The sequence below is a fragment of the Dendrobates tinctorius genome, unplaced genomic scaffold, assembly GCF_039654945.1.
Source record: "Dendrobates tinctorius isolate UK_male_01 unplaced genomic scaffold, ASM3965494v1 ptg000045l, whole genome shotgun sequence".
NCBI classification, from domain to species: domain Eukaryota; kingdom Metazoa; phylum Chordata; class Amphibia; order Anura; family Dendrobatidae; genus Dendrobates; species Dendrobates tinctorius.
The window spans coordinates 7337415-7360761 of record NW_027361713.1 but is presented as its reverse complement, the minus strand read 5'-3'; the positions used below and the strand labels follow the sequence as shown (position 1 = coordinate 7360761).

The 23347-nt window shown below is 46.1% G+C and overlaps 1 protein-coding gene across 1 annotated transcript in view; it reads right to left on the bottom strand.

Moving 5' to 3' along the window:
• The window catches only part of UQCC2 (ubiquinol-cytochrome c reductase complex assembly factor 2), a 40571-nt gene extending 20729 nt beyond the window's left edge, over positions 1 to 19842 (bottom strand). The window contains exon 1 of the mRNA XM_073575603.1: positions 19640 to 19842. Within this exon, the coding sequence (XP_073431704.1) occupies positions 19640 to 19777 (138 nt within the window). The 5' untranslated portion in view covers positions 19778 to 19842. The remainder of the gene's footprint in view (positions 1 to 19639) is intronic.
• Positions 19843 to 23347: the final 3505 nt, after the last annotated feature.

Below are 23347 nucleotides of genomic sequence, written 5' to 3'. Positions count from 1 at the left end.
GAGAAAATCCCCATGCAGCATTGTCGTAAAGTTAGAGAATGAACTCAGGTAACCTCAGTGATGGACTGCAGGAGCCATTGTCTCCTGTCAGTGTATCACTGGGAGGCCCTGTAGAGCAGTGACATCACCTGATGTCACTGTTCTATATAGGAAATCGTCGTAGGACACTTGTTATTAATTGGACTGCGTCAGAAAGGGAGTATACTGTTGGTTTATTTTTTTTAACTTTTTATTACAGGAGAACGATGGCGTCGCATGGATTGGGCGTGCAATAAATATGGCAAACCGTGTTGTGTTTTATTGCATTAAAATACTTTCTTATGGGTGTTTTTTTAAAACCTTTGATAATATAAGATTAATAATGGATAGGTGTCTTATTGACGCCTCTCCATTATTAACCGGGCTTAATGTCACCTTACAATAGCGTGGTGACTTTAACCCCTTATTACCCCACTTGCCACTGCTACACGGCAGTGGGAAGAGAGAGGCTAAGTGCCGGAAAAGGCGCCATTTCTGGGGCGGCTGCGGGCTGGTGTTTCTAGCCAGAGGGAGGGGTTCCAATATCCATAGCCCCTTTCTAGGCTATGAATATCAGCCTGAAGATCTATGCATAGGCTTTCTGGCTATTAATTATAAGGGGACCCCACGTAATATTTTTTTGGGGCCCCCCTATTTTAATAGCCAGTAAAGGCTATGCAGACAGCTGCGGGCTGATATTCATAGCTGGGGAAGGGGCCTTGGGTATTACCCCCTTCCCAGGCTGTAAACATCGACCCCCATTCGCTGGCTTTCACTCTCTGGACTTGAAAATTGAGCGTGAGCCCACGCAATTTTTTAAAAAATTAAACAGATATTGCGTTTAAGGCTGGGGTCACACTTTACGAGAAACTCGCACCAGTCTCGCACCTCAATACCCAGTACTGCCGCCGGCATTCGGGACCGGAGTGTGTGGCTGCATGTATTTCTATGCAGCTGAATGCTCCGGTCCGAGTTTCTCGTAAAGCCGGGATCAGACATGCAAGGAATACGGCCAAGTCTCACATGTTAACACCCGGCACTGCCGCCGGCCTCGGAAGCGGAGCGTGTGGCCGCATAGCAATACATGGAGCCACACGCTCCGCTCCCGAGGCTGGCGGCAGTGCAGGATGTTAACATGCAAGACTCGGCCATATTTCTCGCATGTCTGATCCCGGCCTAAAATATCTGCAGATGACACGAAACTCTGCAGGGTAATCAATACAGAGGAGGACAATTTAATATTATATGAGGATTTATGTAAACTAGAAGCTTGGGCTGATAAATGGTAAATGAGCTTTAATGGGGATAAATGTAAGGTCATGCACTTGGATAGAACGAACAAGATGCATAATTATGTGCTCAATTGTAAAACACTGGGCAAAACTGTCACTGAAAAAGACCTGGGTGTATGGGTGGATGACAAACTCACATTTAGTGGCCAGTGTCAGGCAGCTGCTGCAAAGGCAAATAAAATAATGGGATGCATTAAAAGAGGCATAGATGCTCATGAGGAGAACATAATTTTACCTCTATATAAGTCACTAGTGCGACCACACTTAGAATACTGTGTACAGTTCTGGTCTCCGGTGTATAAGAAAGACATAGCTGAACTGGAGCGGGTGCAGAGAAGAGCGACCAAGGTTATTAGGGAACTGGGGGGTCTGCAATACCAAGAGAGGTTATTACACTTAGGGTTATTTAGTTTGGAGAATCGAAGGCTTAGGGGTGATCTTATTACAATGTATAAATATATGCGGGGACAATACCAAGACCTTTCTAAAGATCTTTTTACTCTTAGACCTGTGACGGGGACAAAGGGGGCATCCTACACGTCTGGAGGAAAGAAGGTTTAACCCCTTCACCCCCAAGGGTGGTTTGCACGTTCATGACCGGGCCAATTTTTACAATTCTGACCACTGTACCTTTATGAGGTCATAACTCTGGAACGCTTCCATGGATCCCGGTGATTCTGACATTGTTTTCTCGTGACATATTGTACTTCATGTTAGTGGTAAAATTTCATTCAAATAACTTGCGTTTATTTGTGAAAAAAATGGAAATTTGGCAAAAATTTTGAAAATTTCGCAATTTTCCAACTTTGAATTTTTATGCCCTTAAATCACAGAGATACGGCACACAAAAAACTTGATAAGTAACATTTCCCACATGTTTACTTTACATCAGCACAATTTTGGAACCAAAATTTTTTTTTGTTAGGAAGTTATAAGGGTTAAAAGTTGACCAGCGATTTCTCATTTTTACAACACCATTTTATTTTTAGGACCACATCACATTTGAAGCCACTTTGAGGGGTCTATATGATAGAAAATACCCAAAAGTGACACCATTCTAAAAACTGCACCCCTTAAGGTGCTCAAAACCACAATCAAGAAGTTTATTAACCCTTTAGGTGCGTCACAGGAATTTTTTTGAATATTTAAAAAAAAATGAACATCTAACTTTTTTTCATAAAAAAAATAATTCAGGTTCAATTTTTTTTATTTTACCAAGGGTAACAGGAGAAATTGGACTGCAAAAGTTATTGTGCAATTTGTCCTGAGTACGCAGATACCTGATATGTGGGGGGGAATGACTGTTTCGGCGCATGGCAGAGCTCAGAATGGAAGGAGCGCCGTTTGACTTTTTCAATGCAAAATTGGCTGGAATTCAGATTGGACGCCATGTCACGTTTGGAGAGTCCCTGATGTACCTAAACAGTGGAAACCCCCTACAAGTGACCCCATTTTGGAAACTAGACCCCCCAAGGAACTTATCTAGATATGTGGTGAGAACTTTGAACCCACAAGGGCTTTACAAAAGTTTATAACGTACAGCGGTACAATTAAAAAAATCATATTTTTTCCACAAAAATGATCTTTTCACCCCAATTTTTATTTTCCCAAGGGTAACAGGACCCTAAAAGTTATTGTGCAATTTGTCCTGAGTACGCTGATACCCCACATGTGGGGGTAAACCACTATTTGGGCGCATGGCAGAGCTCGGAAGGGAAGCAGCGCCATTTGACGTTTTGGGCTGGAATTGAGATCGGACACCATGTCGCGTTTGGAAAACCCCTGATGTACCAAAACAGTGGAAACCCCCCACAAATGACACCATTTTGGAAACTAGACCCCCTAAGGAACTTATCTAGATGTGTGGTGAGAACTTTGAACCCCCATGGGCTTCACAGAAGTTTATAACATAAAGCCATACAATTAAAAAATCATATTTTTTCCACAAAAATGATCTTTTCACCCTCAATTCTTATTTTTCCAAGGGTAACAGGACCCTAAAAGTTATTGTGCAATTTGTCCTGAGTACGCTGATACCCCACATGTGGGGGTAAACCACTATTTGGGCGCATGGCAGAGCTCGGAAGGGAAGCAGCGCCATTTGACGTTTTTGGCTGGAATTGAGATCGGACACCATGTCGCGTTTGGAAAACCCCTGATGTACCAAAACAGTGGAAACCCCCCACAAATGACACCATTTTGGAAACTAGACCGCCCAAGGAACTTATCTAGATGTGTGGTGAGCACTTTGAACCCCCCAGTGCTTCACAGAAGTTTATAACGCCCGGGCGTGAAAATAAAAAATTCGTATTTTTTTCCACAAACATGATCTTTTAGTCACCATTTTTTTATTTTCCCAAGGGTACCAGGAGAAATTGGACCTTAAAAGTTGTTGTCCAATTTGTCCTGAGTATGCTGATACCCCATATGTGGGAGAAAACTACTGTATGGGCACACGTCGGGGCTCGGAAGGGAAGTAGTGACGTTTTGGAATGCAGACTTTGATGGAATGGTCTGCGGGTGTCATGTTGCCTTTGGAGAGCCCCAATGTACCTAAACAGTGGAAACCCCCCACAAATGACCCCATTTTGAAAACTAGACCCACTAAGGAACTTATCTAGATGTGAGGTGAGCACTTTGAACCCCCAAGGGCTTCACTGAAGTTTATAATGCCAGGGCATGAAAATAAAAAAATCGTATTTTTTCCAGAAACATGATCAATTAGTCCCCAATTTTTTCATTTTCCCAAGGGTAACAGGAGAAATTGGACCCCCAAAAGTTGTTGTCCAATTTGTCCTGAGTATGCTGATACCCCATATGTGGGAGAAAACTACTGTATGGACACACGTCGGGGCTCGGAAGGGAAGCAGTGACGTTTTGGAATGCAGACTTTGATGGAATGGTCTGCGGGTGTCATGTGCGTTTGGAGAGCCCCTGATGTACCTAAACTATTGAAACTCCCCACAAGTGACCCCATTTTGGACACTAGACCCCCCACGGAACTTATCTAGATGTGTGGTGAGCACTTTGAACCCCCAAGTGTTTCACAGAAGTTTATAACACTCAGACGTGAAAATAAAAAAAATCATTTTTTTCCTCAAAAATTATATTTTTGCCCCCAATTTTTTATTTTCCTAAGGGTAACAGGAGAAATTGGACCCCAAAAATTGTTTTGCAATTTGTCCTGAGTAGACTGATACCCTACATGTGGGGGTAAAAAACTGTTTGGGCGCATGGCAGAGCTTGGAAGGGAAGGAGCACCATTTGACTTTTTCAACTCAGAATTGGATGGAATTGAGATCAGACGCCATGTTGCATTTGGAGAGACCCTGATGTGCCCAAACAGTGGAAACCCCCAATTATAACTCCAACCCTAACCCCAACACACCCCTAACCCTAATCTGAGCCCTAACCCTAGCCCTAACCCTAGCCCTAAGGCTGTGTGCACACGCTGCGGATTTTGCTGCTGTTCCGCAGCAGTTTTGGCCGCTGCGGACCAGCAGCAGTTTTTGCTGCGGTGTACAGTACCACGATTCCCTATGGGAATCAAAAACCGCAGTGCAGACGGTGCGGAATTTTCCGCGCGGATTATCTGCGGTTTTCAATCCGCAGAAAGAATTGACATGTCAATTCTTTCTGCGGATTCTCCTGTGGTTTGCCATCTCCTCTATTGAGGAGATGAAAAACCGCAGGACAAAACCGCAGAGCAATCCGCAGGTAAAACCGCAGGTCTTTTGACCTGCGGTTTCACCTGCGGATTTTACAAAATCCGCGCGGATGAATCCGCACCTAATCCGCAGCGTGTGCACACAGCCTTACCCTAACGGGAAAATGGAGATAAATACTTTTTTTTAGTTTTATTATTTTTCCCTAACTAAGGGGGTGATAACGGGGGGTTTGACTTACTATTTATGGCGGTTTTTATGTTTGGCGGCTGTCACACGCTAAAAGACGCTTTTTATTGTAAAATAGTTTTTGCATCACCACATATTGAGAGCTATAATTTTTCCGTATTTTGACCCACTGAGTCATGTGAGGTCTTATTTTTTGCGGGACGAGTTGACGTTTTTATTGGTACCATTTTCGGGCACGTGACATTTTTTGATCGCTTTTTATTCCTATTTTTGGGACGCAGAATAAACAAAAACCAGCGTTTCATGAATTTCTTTTGGGGGGGGTGCGTTTACACCGTTCCGCGTGCGGTAAAATTGATAAAGCGGTTTTATTCTTCGGGTCAGTACGGTTACAGCGATACCTCATTTAGGTCTTTTTTTATGTCTTTGTCGGTTTTATGCAATGAAAACTATTTTATATAAAAAATAATTATTTTTGCATCGCTTTATTCTGTGAGCTATAACTTTTTTATTTTTTCGCTGATGATGCTGTGTGGCAGCTCGTTTTTTGCGGGACAAGATGACGTTTTCAGCGGTACCATGGATATTTATATGCGTCTTTTTGATCGCGCATTATTACACTTTTTGTTTGGCGGTATGATAATAAATCATTATTTTTTGCTTCGTTTTTTATTCTTATTTTTTAAGGGGTTCGCTAAAAGGGTTAACTAATGGGACAGTTTTATAGGGCGGGTCATTACGGACGCAGCGATACCCAATATGTGTACTTTTATTGTTTTTTTTTTATTATTTCCAAAAAATGGATTTATTGAGGGAATATTTTTTTTTTTTTTTCTAATTTATTTGGCGATTTTTTTAAATTTATTTTTACATTTTTTTTTTATTTTTTTTTTACTTTATTACATAGTCCCAGGTGGGACATCACTGTCCTGTGACAGATCGCTGATCTGTCACATCACAGATCACTGTGACAGATCAGCAATCTGTCACAGGCATTGAAGAAGACTTCCTCTTGCCTGCGCTTTGCAGGCACTGAGGAAGCCAGCTTCCTCAGGTCCCCGAAGGCCCCCGTCGCCATCTTGGATCCGGGGGCCTGGAGGATAGGAGCCCCCCGCAGCAGCGCTGCACATTGCGCTGCCGTGGGGGGCTCAGGGAAGCACGGAGGGAGCCCACTCCCTCCCGATGCTTCCCTTTAACTCCCGGTACACCGCGATCATGTTTAATCGCGGTGTGCAAGGGGTTAAGGTGTCGGGGGCGGTCCGTGACCGCCCCTGACACATAGTGCCGGGTGTCAGCTGTGATAATCAGCTGACACCCGGCCGCGATCAGCGGCGCTCACCACGTGGGCACCGCTGATCGCGGTAGACGTACTATCCCGTCCACGGTCATACGGGCCCGGGTACCGTGGACGGGATAGTACGTCGGATGTCAGGAAGGGGTTAAGCATACTCACAGATGTGGATTCTTTACTGTAAGAGCAGTGAGACTATGGAACTCTCTGCCATATGATGTTGTAATGAGTGATTCCCTACTAAAATTTAAGAAGGGCCTGGATGCCTTTCTTGAAAAGTATAATATCACAGAGTATATACACTAGTTTCCTTAATATTGCGTTGATCCAGGGAGCTAGTCTGATTGCCGTATGTGGAGTTGGGAAGGAATTTTTTTTTCCCCAATGTGAAGCTTACTGTTTGCTACATGGTTTTTTTTTTGCCTTCCTCTGGATCAACATGTTAGGGCAAGTTAGGATAGGATATGGGTTGAACTAGATGGACTTAAAGTTTTCCCATAACCTTAATAACTATGTTACTATGTAAAGTGTGACCCCGGGATCTATAGATAGATATATTTTTAGATAGATACAGTATATCTATAGATAGATACTTATATCTATAGATAGATCGATCTGTCTATTTATAGATCTACCATCAAAGAAAGAGGACTGTAGCACTCACCGATCCAAGTAGAAAATCCGCTTTTATTGGCAAACCATTTTAAAACTTCATAGCCGTACTGACCCTTGGAAGCGCTATTAGGCGCAAAACGGCCGTCGTCAGAGTTTGCTCACTCCTTTCTTCAGCCTCCCGGCCATGAAGTTTTGAAATGGTTTGCCAATAAAAGTGGATTTTCTACTTGGATCGGTGAGTGCTACAGTCCTCTTTCTTTGATGGTGGCTTTGCATACACTGTATTTTCTGGACTAGCACCCGGGATCACGGTGTTAAGCCTTAATACGCAGAATTGATTTGACAGCTTAGACCTGCAGCGGTACTGGCGGTGCCGACCGGATTTTTTCTTGTTACGTTGATTGCACTATCAATAGATCTGTCTGTCTGTGTAATGGAGTGTGGGTTGGACAAACGTAAAAGAGGAGGTTGGACCAGAAATGACTTCACAAATCTTTTTTTTTGTTAAATAACATATCTTTATTTAGCTTACAAAACACGCATGAAAATGCGCATCATAAATTTTTACGTGCGTTTTCTGCCCAGAGGTGCAAATTCTGTGCGGAAAATTCTGCAAGCAATTCCGCAACGTGTGCACAAACCCTCCATGCTGCAGTTTGCAAAAAACACAGCAGTTATTCGAATCGTCAGAAAAAAAACAAACAAGGTGTGTGCATGAGATTTTTGAAATCTCAGACTTAGCTGGTACTGGAACACACAGCTTAAAATTTGCATTAAAAAAATGCTGCAAAAACGTGATGAGTGAACATAGCCTTATGAAGGACACAGCAGATGAGCGGTCAAGCTGAAACAGCATCAATACGGTAGGAGCGTTAGGGAGCTGTCCAGTAGTGAACAAAACCTTTAATGACAAAAGCAAAATTAAAAGGAATTGTCCACAAAAGCCCTTACCGAAAAAAAAGAAACAACTGAATTCTGTTTTGTTTTTTTGTCTTTTATTTAACTATTTGCAATTTTTTTTGCAGTTTTTCAGTACATTGTATGATAAAATGGATCATGTCATCCCACAAAAAACTAGCCCTCATACGTCAAGAGAGAAGTGTATGAAAATAACAGCAAAAATCGCATGGCAGCATGCTTCTCTGGGTCAATACGGTTATGGCGATGCTAAACTTACATAATGTAAAAAAAAAGCCACAACGTGCTGACGCATTGCTTCTTTTTCCATCCATCGGTGGGACGTATTGCACTCAGATCAATAGTCTACGTGTTAGTGCATATGGATGGAAACTAAAGACTGCATCATTGACCAGTCGGCCAATACGTAGTAGCAGACAATGCCAGACCTCTCCGCAGACTGCAGTGCTTCCCTATAGTGAGACGGTATGCAGACACCAGAACAATAGCTGCACAGATGCAGGGTGACCCTAGTCTTTCTTCCTTGTCACAAAAATCACCTTATTCAGGTAAGAGGACTATAGCTTTGTGTATATTTAGGTCCATGAACAGGGAAATGGAGAAGGTTCCCTCCCAGTCTCTCCCAGACAGGATCTGGTCCTATTTCTGAAGCAATATGTAAAACAGCATTTGGAGTAAGTTCACACGAGGGAAGGAGAAGAGAAACTCCAATTATCAGGCCATGTGCACACGCTGCGGTTTTGCTGCGGTTCGGCTGCGGTTTTGGCCCTGCAGAACTGCAGCAGTTCCGCAGACATGGTACTTTACCATGTTAGCCTATGGGTTTTCAAAACCGCAGTGCTCACACTGCGGTTTTTTACCTGCGGAAAAGCTGCGGTTTTTTTTCCGCAGCATGTCAATTGTTTCTGTGGATTCTGCTGCAGTTTCACACCTTTAACATAGTAGAGGTGTGAAACCGCAGGCCAAACCGCAGGTCACTTTACCTGCGGTTTTACCTGCGATTCCGCGGGAAAAAACCCGCAGGTGAATCTGCAGTGTGTGCACATACCCTCACTGCGCATAGCTCCCAAGTGTCCCGGATTTAGCGGGACAGTCCTGATCGCTGGGTTCTTCAGTGCATACAGGACCTGTGATGAGGTCACAGGAGGGGAGGAGTCTGGGGTCACATGATCAGGGGCATCTGATGCCCCTGATCATGTGACCCCTGACTCCTCATCACAGGTCCTGTGCGCACAGCCCTGACCCCTGAGTGCCTGCAGGACTCTGTTGTGCTGGTTGTCATGGTGCTGGATGAGATGAAGTTTATGTGTGGATGTAGCCGAGCCGCGCGTGTACACGAGGTGTGCGGAGCCGAGCCGCGCGTGTACACGAGGTGTGCGGAGCCGAGCCGCGCGTGTACACGCGGTGTGCGGAGCCGAGCCGCGCGTGTACACGCGGTGTGCGGAGCCGAGCCGCGCGTGTACACGAGGTGTGCGGAGCCGAGCCGCGCGTGTACACGAGGTGTGCGGAGCCGAGCCGCGCGTGTACACGAGGTGTGCGGAGCCGAGCCGCGCGTGTACACGAGGTGTGCGGAGCCGAGCCGCGCGTGTACACGAGGTGTGCGGAGCATAGTCGCACATGTACGAGGTGTATGGAGCAGAGTCGCACATGTACGAGGTGTACGGAGCGGAGCCACATGTGTACAAGGTGTACGGAGCGGAGCCACACGTGTATGATATGGAAGGTTTGCACATGTATGAGGTGTGCGGAGCAGAGCCACTTGTGTACGGGGTGTACGGAGCAGAGTCGCGTGTGTACGAAACAGAGTTGCATATGTACGATGTGTATGGAGCAGAGCCATGTGTGTACGAGGTGTGCGGAGTGGAGCCATATGTGCAAGGAGTGGAGTAGCGTGTATTCGAGGTGTACGGAGGGGAGCCGCGTGTGTAGGAGGTGTATGGAGTGGAGCCGTGTTTGTACGAGGTGTACGGAATGGAGCCCTGTGTGTACAAAGTGTACAGAGCTGAGCCGTGTGTTTATGGAGCAGAGCCACGTGTGTACGAGGTGTATGGAGCAGAACCGCGTGTGTACGAAGTGTATGGAGCAAAGCCGCATGTGTACAAGGTTTACGGAGAGAAGCCATGTGTGTACAAGGTTTACAGCGCGTGGCCGCGTGTGTACAAGGTGTACGGAGCAGAGCCGCATGTGTACGAGGTTTACCGAGTGGAGCCGTGTGTGCGAGATGTATGCAGCGGAACCGTGTGTGTACGAGCAATACAAAGCGGAACCGTGTGTGTATGAGGTGTCCCCGATCCAGCGGGATAGTCCTGATTTTGATAGTCTGCCCCGGCTGGGAGCTTACTTTTCCCGCAGACATAGGAGTACACGGCAGAGCCCAGAAGAGAACTTTAAAATTCACACGTGACATTCCACCGGAAGCGACGTGCTAGAAGCTGACCGGAAATGAGGTAATTTCGGGAGGAGATTGTGACGGAACCATGGAGGCACTTCAGGGAATGCTTCAGATCCATCACCATGTCCTCCTCCGATAGCGTGGACAGCAGGATCACCTTGGACTTAGGGATGCCGGCCATGTGAGTGGATCATGATATGTCCTGCACCGGGAGGCTCCGGGGCATTACAATGGGAGCCGGGCTGCTATAGTATCTTTATAGAATCTTTCTTTCTCACTGTTTCTTTCTTTCTCTCTAATCTTTCTTTATTTCATCTGTATCTTTCTCTGTTCTTTCTTTCCCCCTCTTCCTTTCTCTCTCTCTGTTCTTTCTTTCCTCTCTCTGTTCTTTCTTTCCCCTCTTCCTTTATCTCTCTGTTCTATCTTTCTCTCTCTCTCTAATCTTTCTTTCACTCTGTTCTTCCTTTCTCTCTCTGTTCTCTTTTTTCTCTCTCTTTCGCTCTGTTCTTTCTGTACCATCTTTCTTTCCCATCTCTTTCTCTGTTCTCTTTTTAAATTCCCTCTTTCTTTCCTCTCTCTCTCTGTTTTCTCTCTCTGTTCTTTCTTTTCCTCAGTATCAGTCAATGTGCCCACAGTACCAGCCACTGTGCCCTCAGTACCAGTCAGTGTGATCAGCAGTGATAAATGGGTGTGTTTTGGGCATGGACATGGGTGTGGCTAGTTGTGCAATGGGTGTGGTTGGGGCATGGCCTAAAATTTGCCGTGCCGCAGCCTTTGTCCCTCTTTCCCTTCTTCAAAAGTTGGGAGGTATGACTGCGCATTATACCTGGCCTATTCCTAGATTTTGGGAATCCCACTGATCTGCATTTCAGAATCACAGACAGCACGGTGGCTCAGTGGTTAGCACTGCAGCCTTGCAACGCTGGGGTCCTTTGGTACAAATCCCACCAAGGACATCTGCAAGGAGTTTGTATGTTCTCCCCGTGTTTGCATGGGTTTCTTCTGGACTCTCCGGTTTCCTCCCACACTCCAAAGACATACTGATAGGGAATGTAGATTGTGAGTCCCAATGGGACAGTGTGTGTGAAGCGCTGTGGAATTAATGGCGCTATATAAGCGATAATAAAATAACTAAACTGTGCATGCATTTAATATATGTTCATATGCAGCAGACAATTCACAAAAAATGTTCATGACTAAGATAAGAAAAAAAAAAAAATGAAAAATCCATTCCATACATCTTCAGCAACAAGTCTTCCAAATGTGAATAAACCCTTGGAACTTTTTCACACAAGCACAATAAAGAACCACAGCAAACTCTGACCTGCCTACTAGTCGGATCTCCCAAGCTAACAGAAGCAAAAGGACCCGAGACGCTTCAGATCATATCTGGGAAAATTGGCTTAAGGGTCTGTTCAGACACGATGGCAATTTTGAAGACTTGAATGCACACACTGGAGTAACAGACCCATGCATTTCAGACGATTGTGAATGTCTGCAAACTAGGCGTCCAGATTATTTTCAGCTCACTCCAATTAACTAAACAGCTCAATATTCTTGTGCCAATTTTATGCTCACTATTGCTGCTCTTACTTAGGGCAACAAAAATCCCATAAATACAAGGTGATAAGGAGACAAGGGACCACCCAGCTCCAACACCATAAGCGCAAGCTCAAAGACATATATTGATATAAGGAGAAGCAAAAGAGCACAGAGTCAATTTTATATCTAGAAAAATACAAAAGTTTTTATTAGATACAACAATCCAGGACAAAATGATAAAGAAATGCTCAAGAATAAATGTGGACAATATGTCCCATAGAACAACCCCTCACATTCCCCTAGATGGAAAACCCAGTAGCAACAAGCATGGGAAACATAGGCATCTTGATTGAGATAGGATATCAGCATCTAAGAAGTAAATCATTGCAACAGCGGTCACAGAATATGAAATAAGAAATGCCTGCTAGCAATAGTAGTGAAAAAATGTGCCCAATGCTAGTTAGATCCTGAGGCTGCAGACAGAGACCCATGGAGCCGCTTACCTGGGAGGGGAAGGAGAGGAGGTTCAGCAGTGAGTCCTGACTGACTGGTCCAAGTGTCAATGCAGTTATGCTAATCCATCCTTGGGCCCCATCAGACTGACCAGTATAGCACACACTGGCAGATATACAGTTGTGCTCAGAAGTTTACATACCGTGGCAGAATTTTTACTTTCTTGGTGTTTTTTTCAGAGAATATGAATGATAACCCCAAAACTTTTTTTCCACTCATGGTTAGTGGTTGGGTGAAGCCATTTATTGTCATACTACTGTGTTTTCTCTTTTCAACTCAATGACAACCCAAAACATCCAAATGACCCTGATCAAAAGTTTACATACCCTGGTGATTTTGGCCTGATAACATGCACAAAAATTGACACAAATGGGTTTGAATGGCTACTAAAGGTAACATCTAATATATAAAGCTCAAAGTGTGTATGTATGTGTGTGTATGTGTGTGTGTGTGTGTGTGTGTGTGTGTGTGTCCTGGATAGGCATCCGCACCGTCGCAGCTACAGCCACAAAATTTGGCACGGTCACACGTCTGGACCCCGAGAGCGTCCTAAGCTATGTTGTGAGGCGAAATTTTAACCCCACGCGTTCCAATTCACCAAACAATGTTGCCCCTATCTACAATCTGGGGGGAAAGTGTGTGGGTGTCAAGCCCCACCTCTCATTGTGATGTCACAATGCCCCTATTTGCATACTGGGGAAGCAGTGTGTGCGCGCCAATCCCCGCCCCTCATTATGATGTCACAATGGTTGCCATGGCGACGCTGATGTCATCAAAGGTTGCAAGCCCCGCCGCCGCTCATTATGATGTCATAATGGTTGACTATGAGATGGAGGATGTGTGATGAGTATATGGGCACCGGACTATGGGATGGAGGATATGTATGATGGGTGTATGGGAACGGCACTATGGGATGGAGGATATTTACCTGGGCACGGGACTATGGGATGGCGGATATGTATATGGGTACGGGACTATGGGATGGAAGATGTGTGATGGGTATATGGGCACTGGACTATGGAATAGAGGATATGTTTGACGGGTATATGGGCACGGGACTATGGGATGGAGGATATGTATATGGGCACGGGATTATGGGATGGAGGATGTGTGATGGGTATACGGGCACTGGACTATAGGATGGAGGATATGTATGATGGGTATATGGGCACGGGACTATGAGATGAAGGATGTGTGATGGGTATATGGGCACTCGACTATGGGATGGCGAATATGTATGATGGGTATATGGGCATGGGACTATGGGATGGAGAATATGTATGATGGGTATATGGGCATGGGACTATGGGATGGAGGATGTGTGATGGGTATATGGGCACTCGACTTTGGGATGGAGGATATGTATGATGGGTATATGGGCACAGGCCTATGGGATCGTGGATATGTATGATGGGTATATGGGCACGGGACTATGGGATGGAGGATAATTATAATTTTCTATAACTAACCACAGTTAGTTACTATGCCCGGGCAGCGCCGGGCTCTTCAGCTAGTTCTGCATAAAAGTTGAGTGAGTTTCTGGGATCCAGACAGACTCTTGCAACTTTCATCCAACCACTAACGTTTCTGAACTGTCATGGGGAATGCAAAAGAAATATCAACGGATCTACGGGAAAAGGTGTTTAAACTGTATACAACAGGAAAGGGATACAAAAAGATATCCAAGGAAATGATAATGCCAGTCAGCAGCATTCAAACTGATTAACCAATGGAAAATCAGGGGCTCTATAGAAAAAAAAAAAAAAAAGAAACACGTCAGCTAGACGGACACATTTCTTTCACAACTGCTAGGAAAATTGTTCAGATGCAAAGAAAAACCCACAAATAACATCAGCTGAAATACTGGACTCTCTGAAAACTAGTGGTGTGGTTGTTTCTAGATGCACAATAAGGAGGCACTTGAAGAAAAATGGGCTGCATGGTCGAGTCTCTAAAGGAAAGCCATTAATGCATAAATGCCACAAAGTATTTCACCTACAATGCGCAAAACGGCAAAGAAACAAGCCTCAAATTTTCTGGAACATGGTAATTTGGAGTGATGAGACATAAATTAAACTTTTTGGCCACAAACGTTCCATTTGGAAAGAGGTCAACAAGGCCTACGATGAAAGGAACAACATTCCTACTGTAAAGCACACAAGTGGATCACTGATGTTTTGGGGGATGTGTGAGCTACAAAGGCACAGGAAACTTGGTCAAAGTAGAAGGAAAGATGGATGCAGCACGTTATCAGCAAATACTGGAGGCAAATTTGCAATCATTAACCAGGAAGCTGCCACTCCGGGGAGATCTCTAGTGCGCAGTTCATGCTAGACAGCCCAGGAATTTACAGGAACTGGAGGCTTTTTGCCAATTAGAGTGGGCAGCTTTACCATCTGAGAAAATAAACAACCTCATCCACAACTACCACAAAAGACTTCAAGCTGTCATTGAGGTTAGAGGGGGCAATACACGGTATTAAGAAATGGGGTATGTAAACTTTTGATCAGGGTCATTTGGATGTTTTTATGTTGACATTATGATTTAGAAAGAGAAAACACAGTAGTTTGACAATAAATGGCTTCACCCAACCACGAACCATGAGTGGAGAAAAAGTTTTGGTGTTAGCATTCATATTCTCTGAAAAAAGGCCAAGAAAGCAAAAATTCTGCCGGGGTATGTAAACTTTTGAGCACAACTGTACTTCTGTTGTGTGTTATTTAGGCAAGGCCAGACAACTGGACGAATCTGACCCCAAACTTTGCACATTGGTAAAACAGGCTTATGGAGTTTTTACTCCAGGTTTCTGCTCTCTTGGACAGAGCATTGAACATATTCACAAAAAAAAACAAAACAGAAGACAAAAAGGAAAAATTAAATTAAAGTTATGCGCATAATTTTTTTCCTCCTGATGCAAGGCCAATAAAGGTTATGTCCAAACACAATCAACCAACAGTGGAGAAGCTTTCAGCACAATTACGTAAAGTACAGGCATAACAGTAATGGGGCTGTTTTACGGATTACATTTTTTACCTTTGGTGAAGAAATCCGCTTTCTTCTGCTTTTGTAATCAGTGTTCGAAGTTTTTTGCTAATTAAATTTCGGTGCACAGGGGCCAGACAGTATACGGGGTCCTCTCCTCCCTGTCTGTGATTTCCCGGCCCCTTCGCCTGCCTGCAGTCTGTGAATGATCAGCCACATCTGAAGTCTCAGCAACGACGTGTCATTCACAAGTTGGAGGCAGGATGGAGGGGCTGGGAAAACACAAGCCGGAGGGGCCGGGGAAATCACAGGACGGAGGCAGGCGACATCACAAGCCAGACGGGCCGGCGACATCACAGGTAGAGTTGAGCGAACGTGTTTGGGTTCCCTCTTATTCAAATAAGCTGCAGAGGGAACCGGGATACATGGAGCGCCAGCTGTTTGGCTCCGCAGCTGCATGTGTCGCAGCTCTGTCACAGCACATGCATGGAAAGCCTGTGTCTTGGGCTGTCCATGCATGTGCAGTAACTGTGACACAGCCGCGACACATACAGTTGATCAGCCGGCGCGCTCCATGTATCCAAGTTCCCTCTGCAGCTTATTCGGTAAGCGCTATAGCTTGCTGAATAAGAGGGAACCCGAACAAATTCGCTCAAGTCTATTCACAGGCCAGAAGGGCCGAGGAACTACAGACAGAGAGAAGACCTCATGTACAGTCCGGCCCCTGTGCATAGAAATCTAATTAGCAGAAAAACTTCAAATGCTGATTACAGAAGAACAACAAAGTGGATTTTCCACATCTAATAAAAGTCTATGGGGAAAACGGCACAGAAAACTCACCATACTCTAGAGAAATTGACATTTTGCACATTGCAAAACTGCATCAGGTCAATTTACACAGTGGACATGAGATTTCTATAAATCCCATCCACAATGCTGGAACTTTAAGGGAACGTGCCAACGATCAGGTATAGCAGCATTTTGGACTCGGCTCACATGCGCTACTGCCCAAACACTGCGTTCTACGTTGCAAGCACAGTGGATGGGATTTATAGAAATCCCATGCCCACTGAGCCCCTATGTAATGATGCGTAAACTCGCCCGCAGTGTGGGATTACGAGCTGCAACAGAAATTTACACAATAGAATGTATTGGATGCGGTTTCAGTGAACACAGACAGATTTACCTGCGTGATTAGAATGCAGCATTTTGGACGGAGTGAGAATACGCCGCATCCAAAGCACTGCTACTTCCACCGTTTTTGCCACAGGTAGCCTTTATTTTTTTATTGCTATAGAACCATGTGAGGGCTTGTTTTTGGGGTACTGGCTGTAGTTTAGTGATATAGAGCCGTGCGATGGCTTGTTTTTGGGGGCACTGGCTGTAATTTAGTGATATAGATGACAGTACCGCGGGTACCTGTGTGCCAGGTCGGGAACTGTTGAGGCTGAAACCCCAGTTGTCTGGGGAAAGCTATAGTAAGCCGGACCTTCCTCCTGACTGATGGGGGCGGGGGGATATAAAGAAAAAGCGTGCACAGCAGCACAGTTAGGCGCCAACCAACGGCAGCGCGCAGTCAGGCGAGCGGCGCGCTCCGCTCCCCCTCCTCAGAGTACAGGAGCTGCGACCGGCCCCACCGTCTCCAGAGGGAACGCTGCCAGGAGAGGAGCCGTGCGTACCGCAGCAGTCCAGAGAGAGGAGGTCCTCCGTCCTGGGAGCACCGGCATCACGCAGTACAGTGTCCGTCGCCTCCCGCCACCAACAGCGGGGACCAGAGAGAAGATGTGCAGTGTGTGCCCGGTAACTACCAGAGAGCAAGGCGCCGCATGCTCCATGTCCGTGAGTACAGTACATGTGCCACATAAGAGTGACTGGACACGAAACAGACCCTTGCGCCCTGACTTTGCCAGTGTATATTTTCCGAGCCACATCGGGCTCGTACATGACTGTGGCCCGCTCCCTTGTCGGCCACTGCAGCATATGGACTAGGGGCAGCGGAAGGTAAACGAGACCAACCGCTGCCGCCAGAAGACAGGGCAGTGATGCCCACAGGACCCCTTTGGAAAAGACACCGCAGCAGCCATTGCCGTCGCTATTGACTTCATAGTCTGAGGGACTACAAACTTGCTAACCGTATTCACCGAAACTGCCATTACCTGATCCTTTATTCTTTACCTCAGAATATCCTTCGCAAATTGTACTGTTTAATCCCCCATTTAACTGTGAACCTCCCTGCGTGGAGTATTCCCCTGTTTATTAAAAATTGTTAACCCTTGCTCTGCCTCCTGTCCATCACTGCATTCCCGCAACCAGCTCACAATAGAGCCATGTGAGGGCTTGTTTTTGTGGCACTGGCTGTAGTTTAGCGATATAGAGCCATGTGAGGGCATGTTTTTGGGGCACTGGCTGTAGTTTAGCGATATACAGCCATGTGAGGGCATGTTTTTGGGGCACTGGGTGTAGTTTAGCAATATAGAGCCGTGTGAGGGCATGTTTTTGGGGCACTGGGTGTAGTTTAGCAATATAGAGCCGTGTGAGGGCATGTTTTTGGGGCACTGGGTGTAGTTTAGCAATATAGAGCCGTGTGAGGGCATGTTTTTGGGGCACTGGCTGTAGTTTAGCGATATAGAGCCGTGTGAGGGCATGTTTTTGGGGCACTGGCTGTAGTTTAGCGATATAGAGCCGTGTGAGGGCATGTTTTTGGGGCACTGGCTGTAGTTTAGCGATATAGAGCCGGGTGAGGGCATGTTTTTGGGGCACTAGCTGTAGTTTAGCGATATAGAGCCGTGTGAGGGCATGTTTTTTGGGCACTGGCTGTAGTTTAGCAATATAGAGCCGTGTGAGGGCTTGTTTTTTGGTCACTGGCTGTAGTTTAGCGATATAGAGCCGTGTGAGAGCATGTTTTTTGGGCACTGGCTGTAGTTTAGCAATATAGAGCCGTGTGAGGGCACTTTTTTGGGCACTGGCTGTAGTTTAGCGATATAGAGCCGTGTGAGGGCATGTTTTTTGGGCACTGACTGTAGTTTAGCGATATAGAGCCGTGTGAGGGCATGTTTTGGGGACACTGGCTGTAGTTTAGCGATATAGAGCCGTGTGAGGGGATGTTTTTAGGGCACTGGCTGTAGTTTAGCGATATAGAGCCGTGTGAGGGGATGTTTTTGGGCACTGGCTGTAGTTTAGCGATATAGAGCCGTGTGAGGGCATGTTTTTTGGGCACTGGCTGTAGTTTAGCGATATAGAGCCGTGTGAGGGCATGTTTTTTGGGCACTGGCTGTAGTTTAGCGATATAGAGCCGTGTGAGGGCATGTTTTTTGGGCACTGGCTGTAGTTTAGCGATATAGAGCCGTGTGAGGGCATGTTTTTTGGGCACTGGCTGTAGTTTAGCGATATAGAGCCGTGTGAGGGCATGTTTTTTGGGCACTGGCTGTAGTTTAGCGATATAGAGCCGTGTGAGGGCATGTTTTTTGGGCACTGGCTGTAGTTTAGCGATATAGAGCCGTGTGAGGGCATGTTTTTTGGGCACTGGCTGTAGTTTAGCGATATAGAGCCGTGTGAGGGCATGTTTTTTGGGCACTGGCTGTAGTTTAGCGATATAGAGCCGTGTGAGGGCATGTTTTGGGGGCACTGGCTGTAGTTTAGCGATATAGAGCTGTGTGAGGGGATGTTTTTTAGGCACTGGCTGTAGTTTAGTGACATAGAGCCGTGTGAGGGCATGTTTTTGGGGGCACAGACTGTAGTTTAGCAATATGGAGCCGTGTGAGGGCTTGTTTTGGGGGCACTTGCTGTAGTTTTATTGAATACATTATACGGTACATGAAATGCTTTGATTGAGGGGAGTGCAGCGACCAAATATTTGCAATCCCGGAGCTGAAGTTTAATTTTCAGCATTTAGCGCACTGTTCAAACAGTTTTCGATATTGATAGATTAGACACTGACACTAATTCCTAACAGCACTTCATATGGCAAGCCCCCGGCTGCCAGGGCCACCCACCACAGCAGAGCGATCAGGTGGATGGCAACAAGCAATGGGAGTGCTGCGGTCATTGTGGTGCTAGGTTATAAACGTGGAGTAATTGCTGAATGCGCTTCTAACAGCATGAATACGGTACCTCCTCTTACTTCCGATCTTATGACATTTCCAGAAAGCCATACTGTGTTGCGCCCCCTAGCTGTCATTCCCTGATATGTGTCACCCATGACCCCTATGGGTCAGATACGCACCTCTGTGTTGTCGCCCTCCTTGAAAGCCTGGGCTACCCGCTGCCTCAGGACCGCGCCCAGATCCCTGCCTCGCCTGCTCTCGTCTACCGGCCATTCCTCGCATAATTTTAGAAACCGCCGGTAACGTAAGGCCGCCATTTACAGCCCACTCGCCAATGAAAACACTGGCAAACCAGCAGACACAGGGGTGTGCTCACAGCTAGCCAATAGCTTCTTGCCTAGCGTGTGTGGGCGTGGCTACGCCTGCTGGTCTGTTCTGGTGAAGGAGGCAGCCGCTGTCTGTCATCACAGCCGTGCAGCAGATTGCGTGTGACGTCACTACTCCTCTCTATACCGCTACGTGGGACTTTCTTCCATTTGAGCCAAGTGACTTTTCTTCCCTTACAATCACATACATTTAGTATATATATATATATATATATATATATATACATATATATATACATATTTCATACAGTTCTTCATAGCCGAATAGCTGCTGAAACATTTGCCGGCTTCATTAACCCCTTCACCCCCAAGGGTGGTTTGCACGTTCATGACCAGGCCAATTCTTACAATTCTGACCACTGTCCCTTTATGAGGTAATAACTCTGGAACGCTTCCATGGGTCCTGGTGATTCTGACACTGTTTTCTCGTGACATATTGTACTTCATGTTAGTGGTAAAATTTCATTCATATAACTTGCGTTTATTTGTGAAAAAAATGGAAATTTGGCAAAAATTTTGAAAATTTTGCAATTTTCCAACTTTGAATTTTTATGCCCTTAAATCACAGAGATACGGCACACAAAAAGCTTAATAAATAACATTTCCCACATGTTTACTTTACATCAGCACAATTTGGGAACCAACATTTCGATTTCTCATTTTTACAACACCATTTTATTCTCACGGACCACATCACATTTGAAGTCACTTTGAGGGGTCTATATGATAGAAAATACCCAAAAGTGACACCATTCTAAGAACTGCACCCCTCAAGGTGCTCAAAACCACATTCAAGAAGTTTATTAACCCTTCAGGTGCTTCACAGGAATTTTTTGAATGTTTAAAAAAATGAACATTTAATTTTTTTTCACAAAAAAAAGTACTTCAGGTTCAATTTTTTTATTTTCCCAAGGGTAACAGGAGAAATTGGATTGCAAAAGTTATTGTGCAATTTATCCTGAGTACGCTGATACCTGATATGTGGGTATAAATGACTATTTGGGCGCATGGCAGAGCTCGGAAGGGAAGCAGCGCCATTTGACTTTTTTGGCTGGAATTGTGATCGGACACCATGTCACTTTTGGAGAGCCCCTGATGTACCAAAACAGTGAAACCCCCCACAAATGACACCATTTTGGAAACTAGACCCCCCAAGGAACTTATCTAGATGTGTGGTGAGAACTTTGAACCCCCAAGGGCTTCACAGAAGTTTATAACGTACAGTCGTAAAATTAAAAAATCACATTTTTGCCACAAAAATGATCTTTTCACCCCCCATTTTTATTTTTCCAAGGGTAACAGCACACTAAAATGTTAGGCTTCAGGTTCCTGCAGCTGCACAGCAGGAATCCAGAACCATACATCCAGTGGTCTCCCATTCCTTTCTGACTGCTCAGGGACCTGCACAGCAATCTCAGTGATACAGGCGCCCTGCTCAGACCAGCTCTCTGGACCTGGATGTTGCTGTTACCTCTGGACCAACAATGGTAGCGCAGCCTATTTTGCAGGAAACCACTCCAGAGGCGAAGTCCTCTCGCCGCGCTACTGGGCATGCCTACGAGACGATCTCCCAGTGGAGATCGGGGGTCACGTGCTTAGGTCCTTGTCCTGATCTGATTGGCCCATTTCAGAGGTCTGGAAGGTCCCGGAAGCGCATGGCTATAAAAGGCTCGCATGGCGCTCGGCCATGCGCTAGTATAGGCTTTACTTGCTATGTGTGAATGGTGACGGATGTATGATTCTGGTGACTGATGTATGATTCTGGTGACTGACTCATTATGAAACCCCTTCCCTCTGATATTACGCATGTGGATAGAGAATTAGAGTTATAGTCGGCGTCAGTCCGTAGCAAGCCATACGCCACAGTGCATACCGCATCGCTACACTAGCGTCCGATAATGTGAAGCCTCACAGCACTGTCGTATAGCGGCAGTAGTTACTGGCGCGCTGCAGTTAGCAGCACTTATCGGCGTCCGCGGTAGCGACGCCGCACACGCGGTAGGTCAAGACGGACATCGACCTCTGTCTTAGGCCGTGTCCTGTGATCAAATACCGTGTGTGCACGCCAGCTGAGACCTGTGAAGCTAACAGGCTCGGCATTTATGCTTTAGCGCCTCTGTAAGTTTAACAGAGTCCGCTCTGCGCACCTCGGGTGACGTTTAACCCGAGCGCAGTATACCGCCATATAGTGAGTCTGCCATTACTCAGCAGCGGTTTCACCTACTGCACGGTGGACCCCGGGCGGCGAACGCACTTCCTATTATTTATATTTAGTGCGTTCCGCTGTCCCTAACACTAAAAGTTATTGTGCAATTTGTCCTGAGTACGCTGATACCCAACATGTGGGGGTAAACCACTATTTGGGTGCATGGCAGAGCTCGGAAGGGAAGCAGCGCCATTTGACTTTTTTGGCTGGAATTGGGATTGGACGCCGTGCCGCATTTGGAATGCCCCTAATGTGCCTAAACAGTGGAAACCCCCAACAAATGACACCTGTAACGAATGGAAGCAGAGGTAGAGATGGTGAAGTTCACATTCGTTTTTATTTTTTAAGTGGAACCTCGGGACCACGGTCCGTGGGGCTCCGAAGGAGGCGTGACCAGTGAGCCCCGGGCACCCGTAGTAAAGCCCCTCAGGCAGGGCCAGAATGGAATACCCGGAGGACACAGGTGCTACCTCCAGTTAGACCCCGAACACGTGGCAGCTGTCCCAGTGGGAACAAAAGGGATGACAGAAGTTACAGCAGAGTCCGTAATGCGCTGGGTCCTTAGATGGTAAGTAGTTAGTAGGACCTTCACACAGTCCCTAGACTCGGATGGCTGTAGGCGGAACAGGATGGCTTAGGCCCAGATGGTTGCTGATATAACCAGGTAACACAGGATACTGATATTATCAGGATCCTTACAGCGCCGGCGTACAGCCTCCGCTGAGCAGGGACTCACCCGCACTGTAGGGACCCCTGGGAACCAGAATAGCCGGAAAGTATAGGTGCACAGGACCTTAGTGATGAAGTTTAGCAAGCCGGCACGGGACCTATGGTCATGTGACTGCAAGGGGGCGGGGCTTAGCGTCCTGCTTTCAAAGAAGACAGCAAACTCAGAGTCAGGCAAAACGGAGGTCGTTCACAGTATGGACAGCGAGGTACAGGAGGGGTAAACAGACGGGATGTCAGACAAAGCCAAAGGTCATACACAAGAGGGCGACGCGGTACCAAGGGGACGAGCAGAGAGAAGTCGGGTCACAAGCAGAGAGTCATACACGAGAGGTAGCGCAGTACAAGAGGGACAGGCAGAACTCGTAACAGGGACAGAACCGAATCAAAACCACACAAGCAAGATATCAGGCACAAGGCACACGTACGCACAAGGTCAACTAACTTAGCCGAGGGCAGGAGTATAACTGACACCGGACCTAGGTCCAGTGAGCATTAAATAGCCGCCCTCTGCCAGGGAGAGGTGGAACAATTAACCCCCAATCAGACCAGGACGGGCCAAAGCGAAA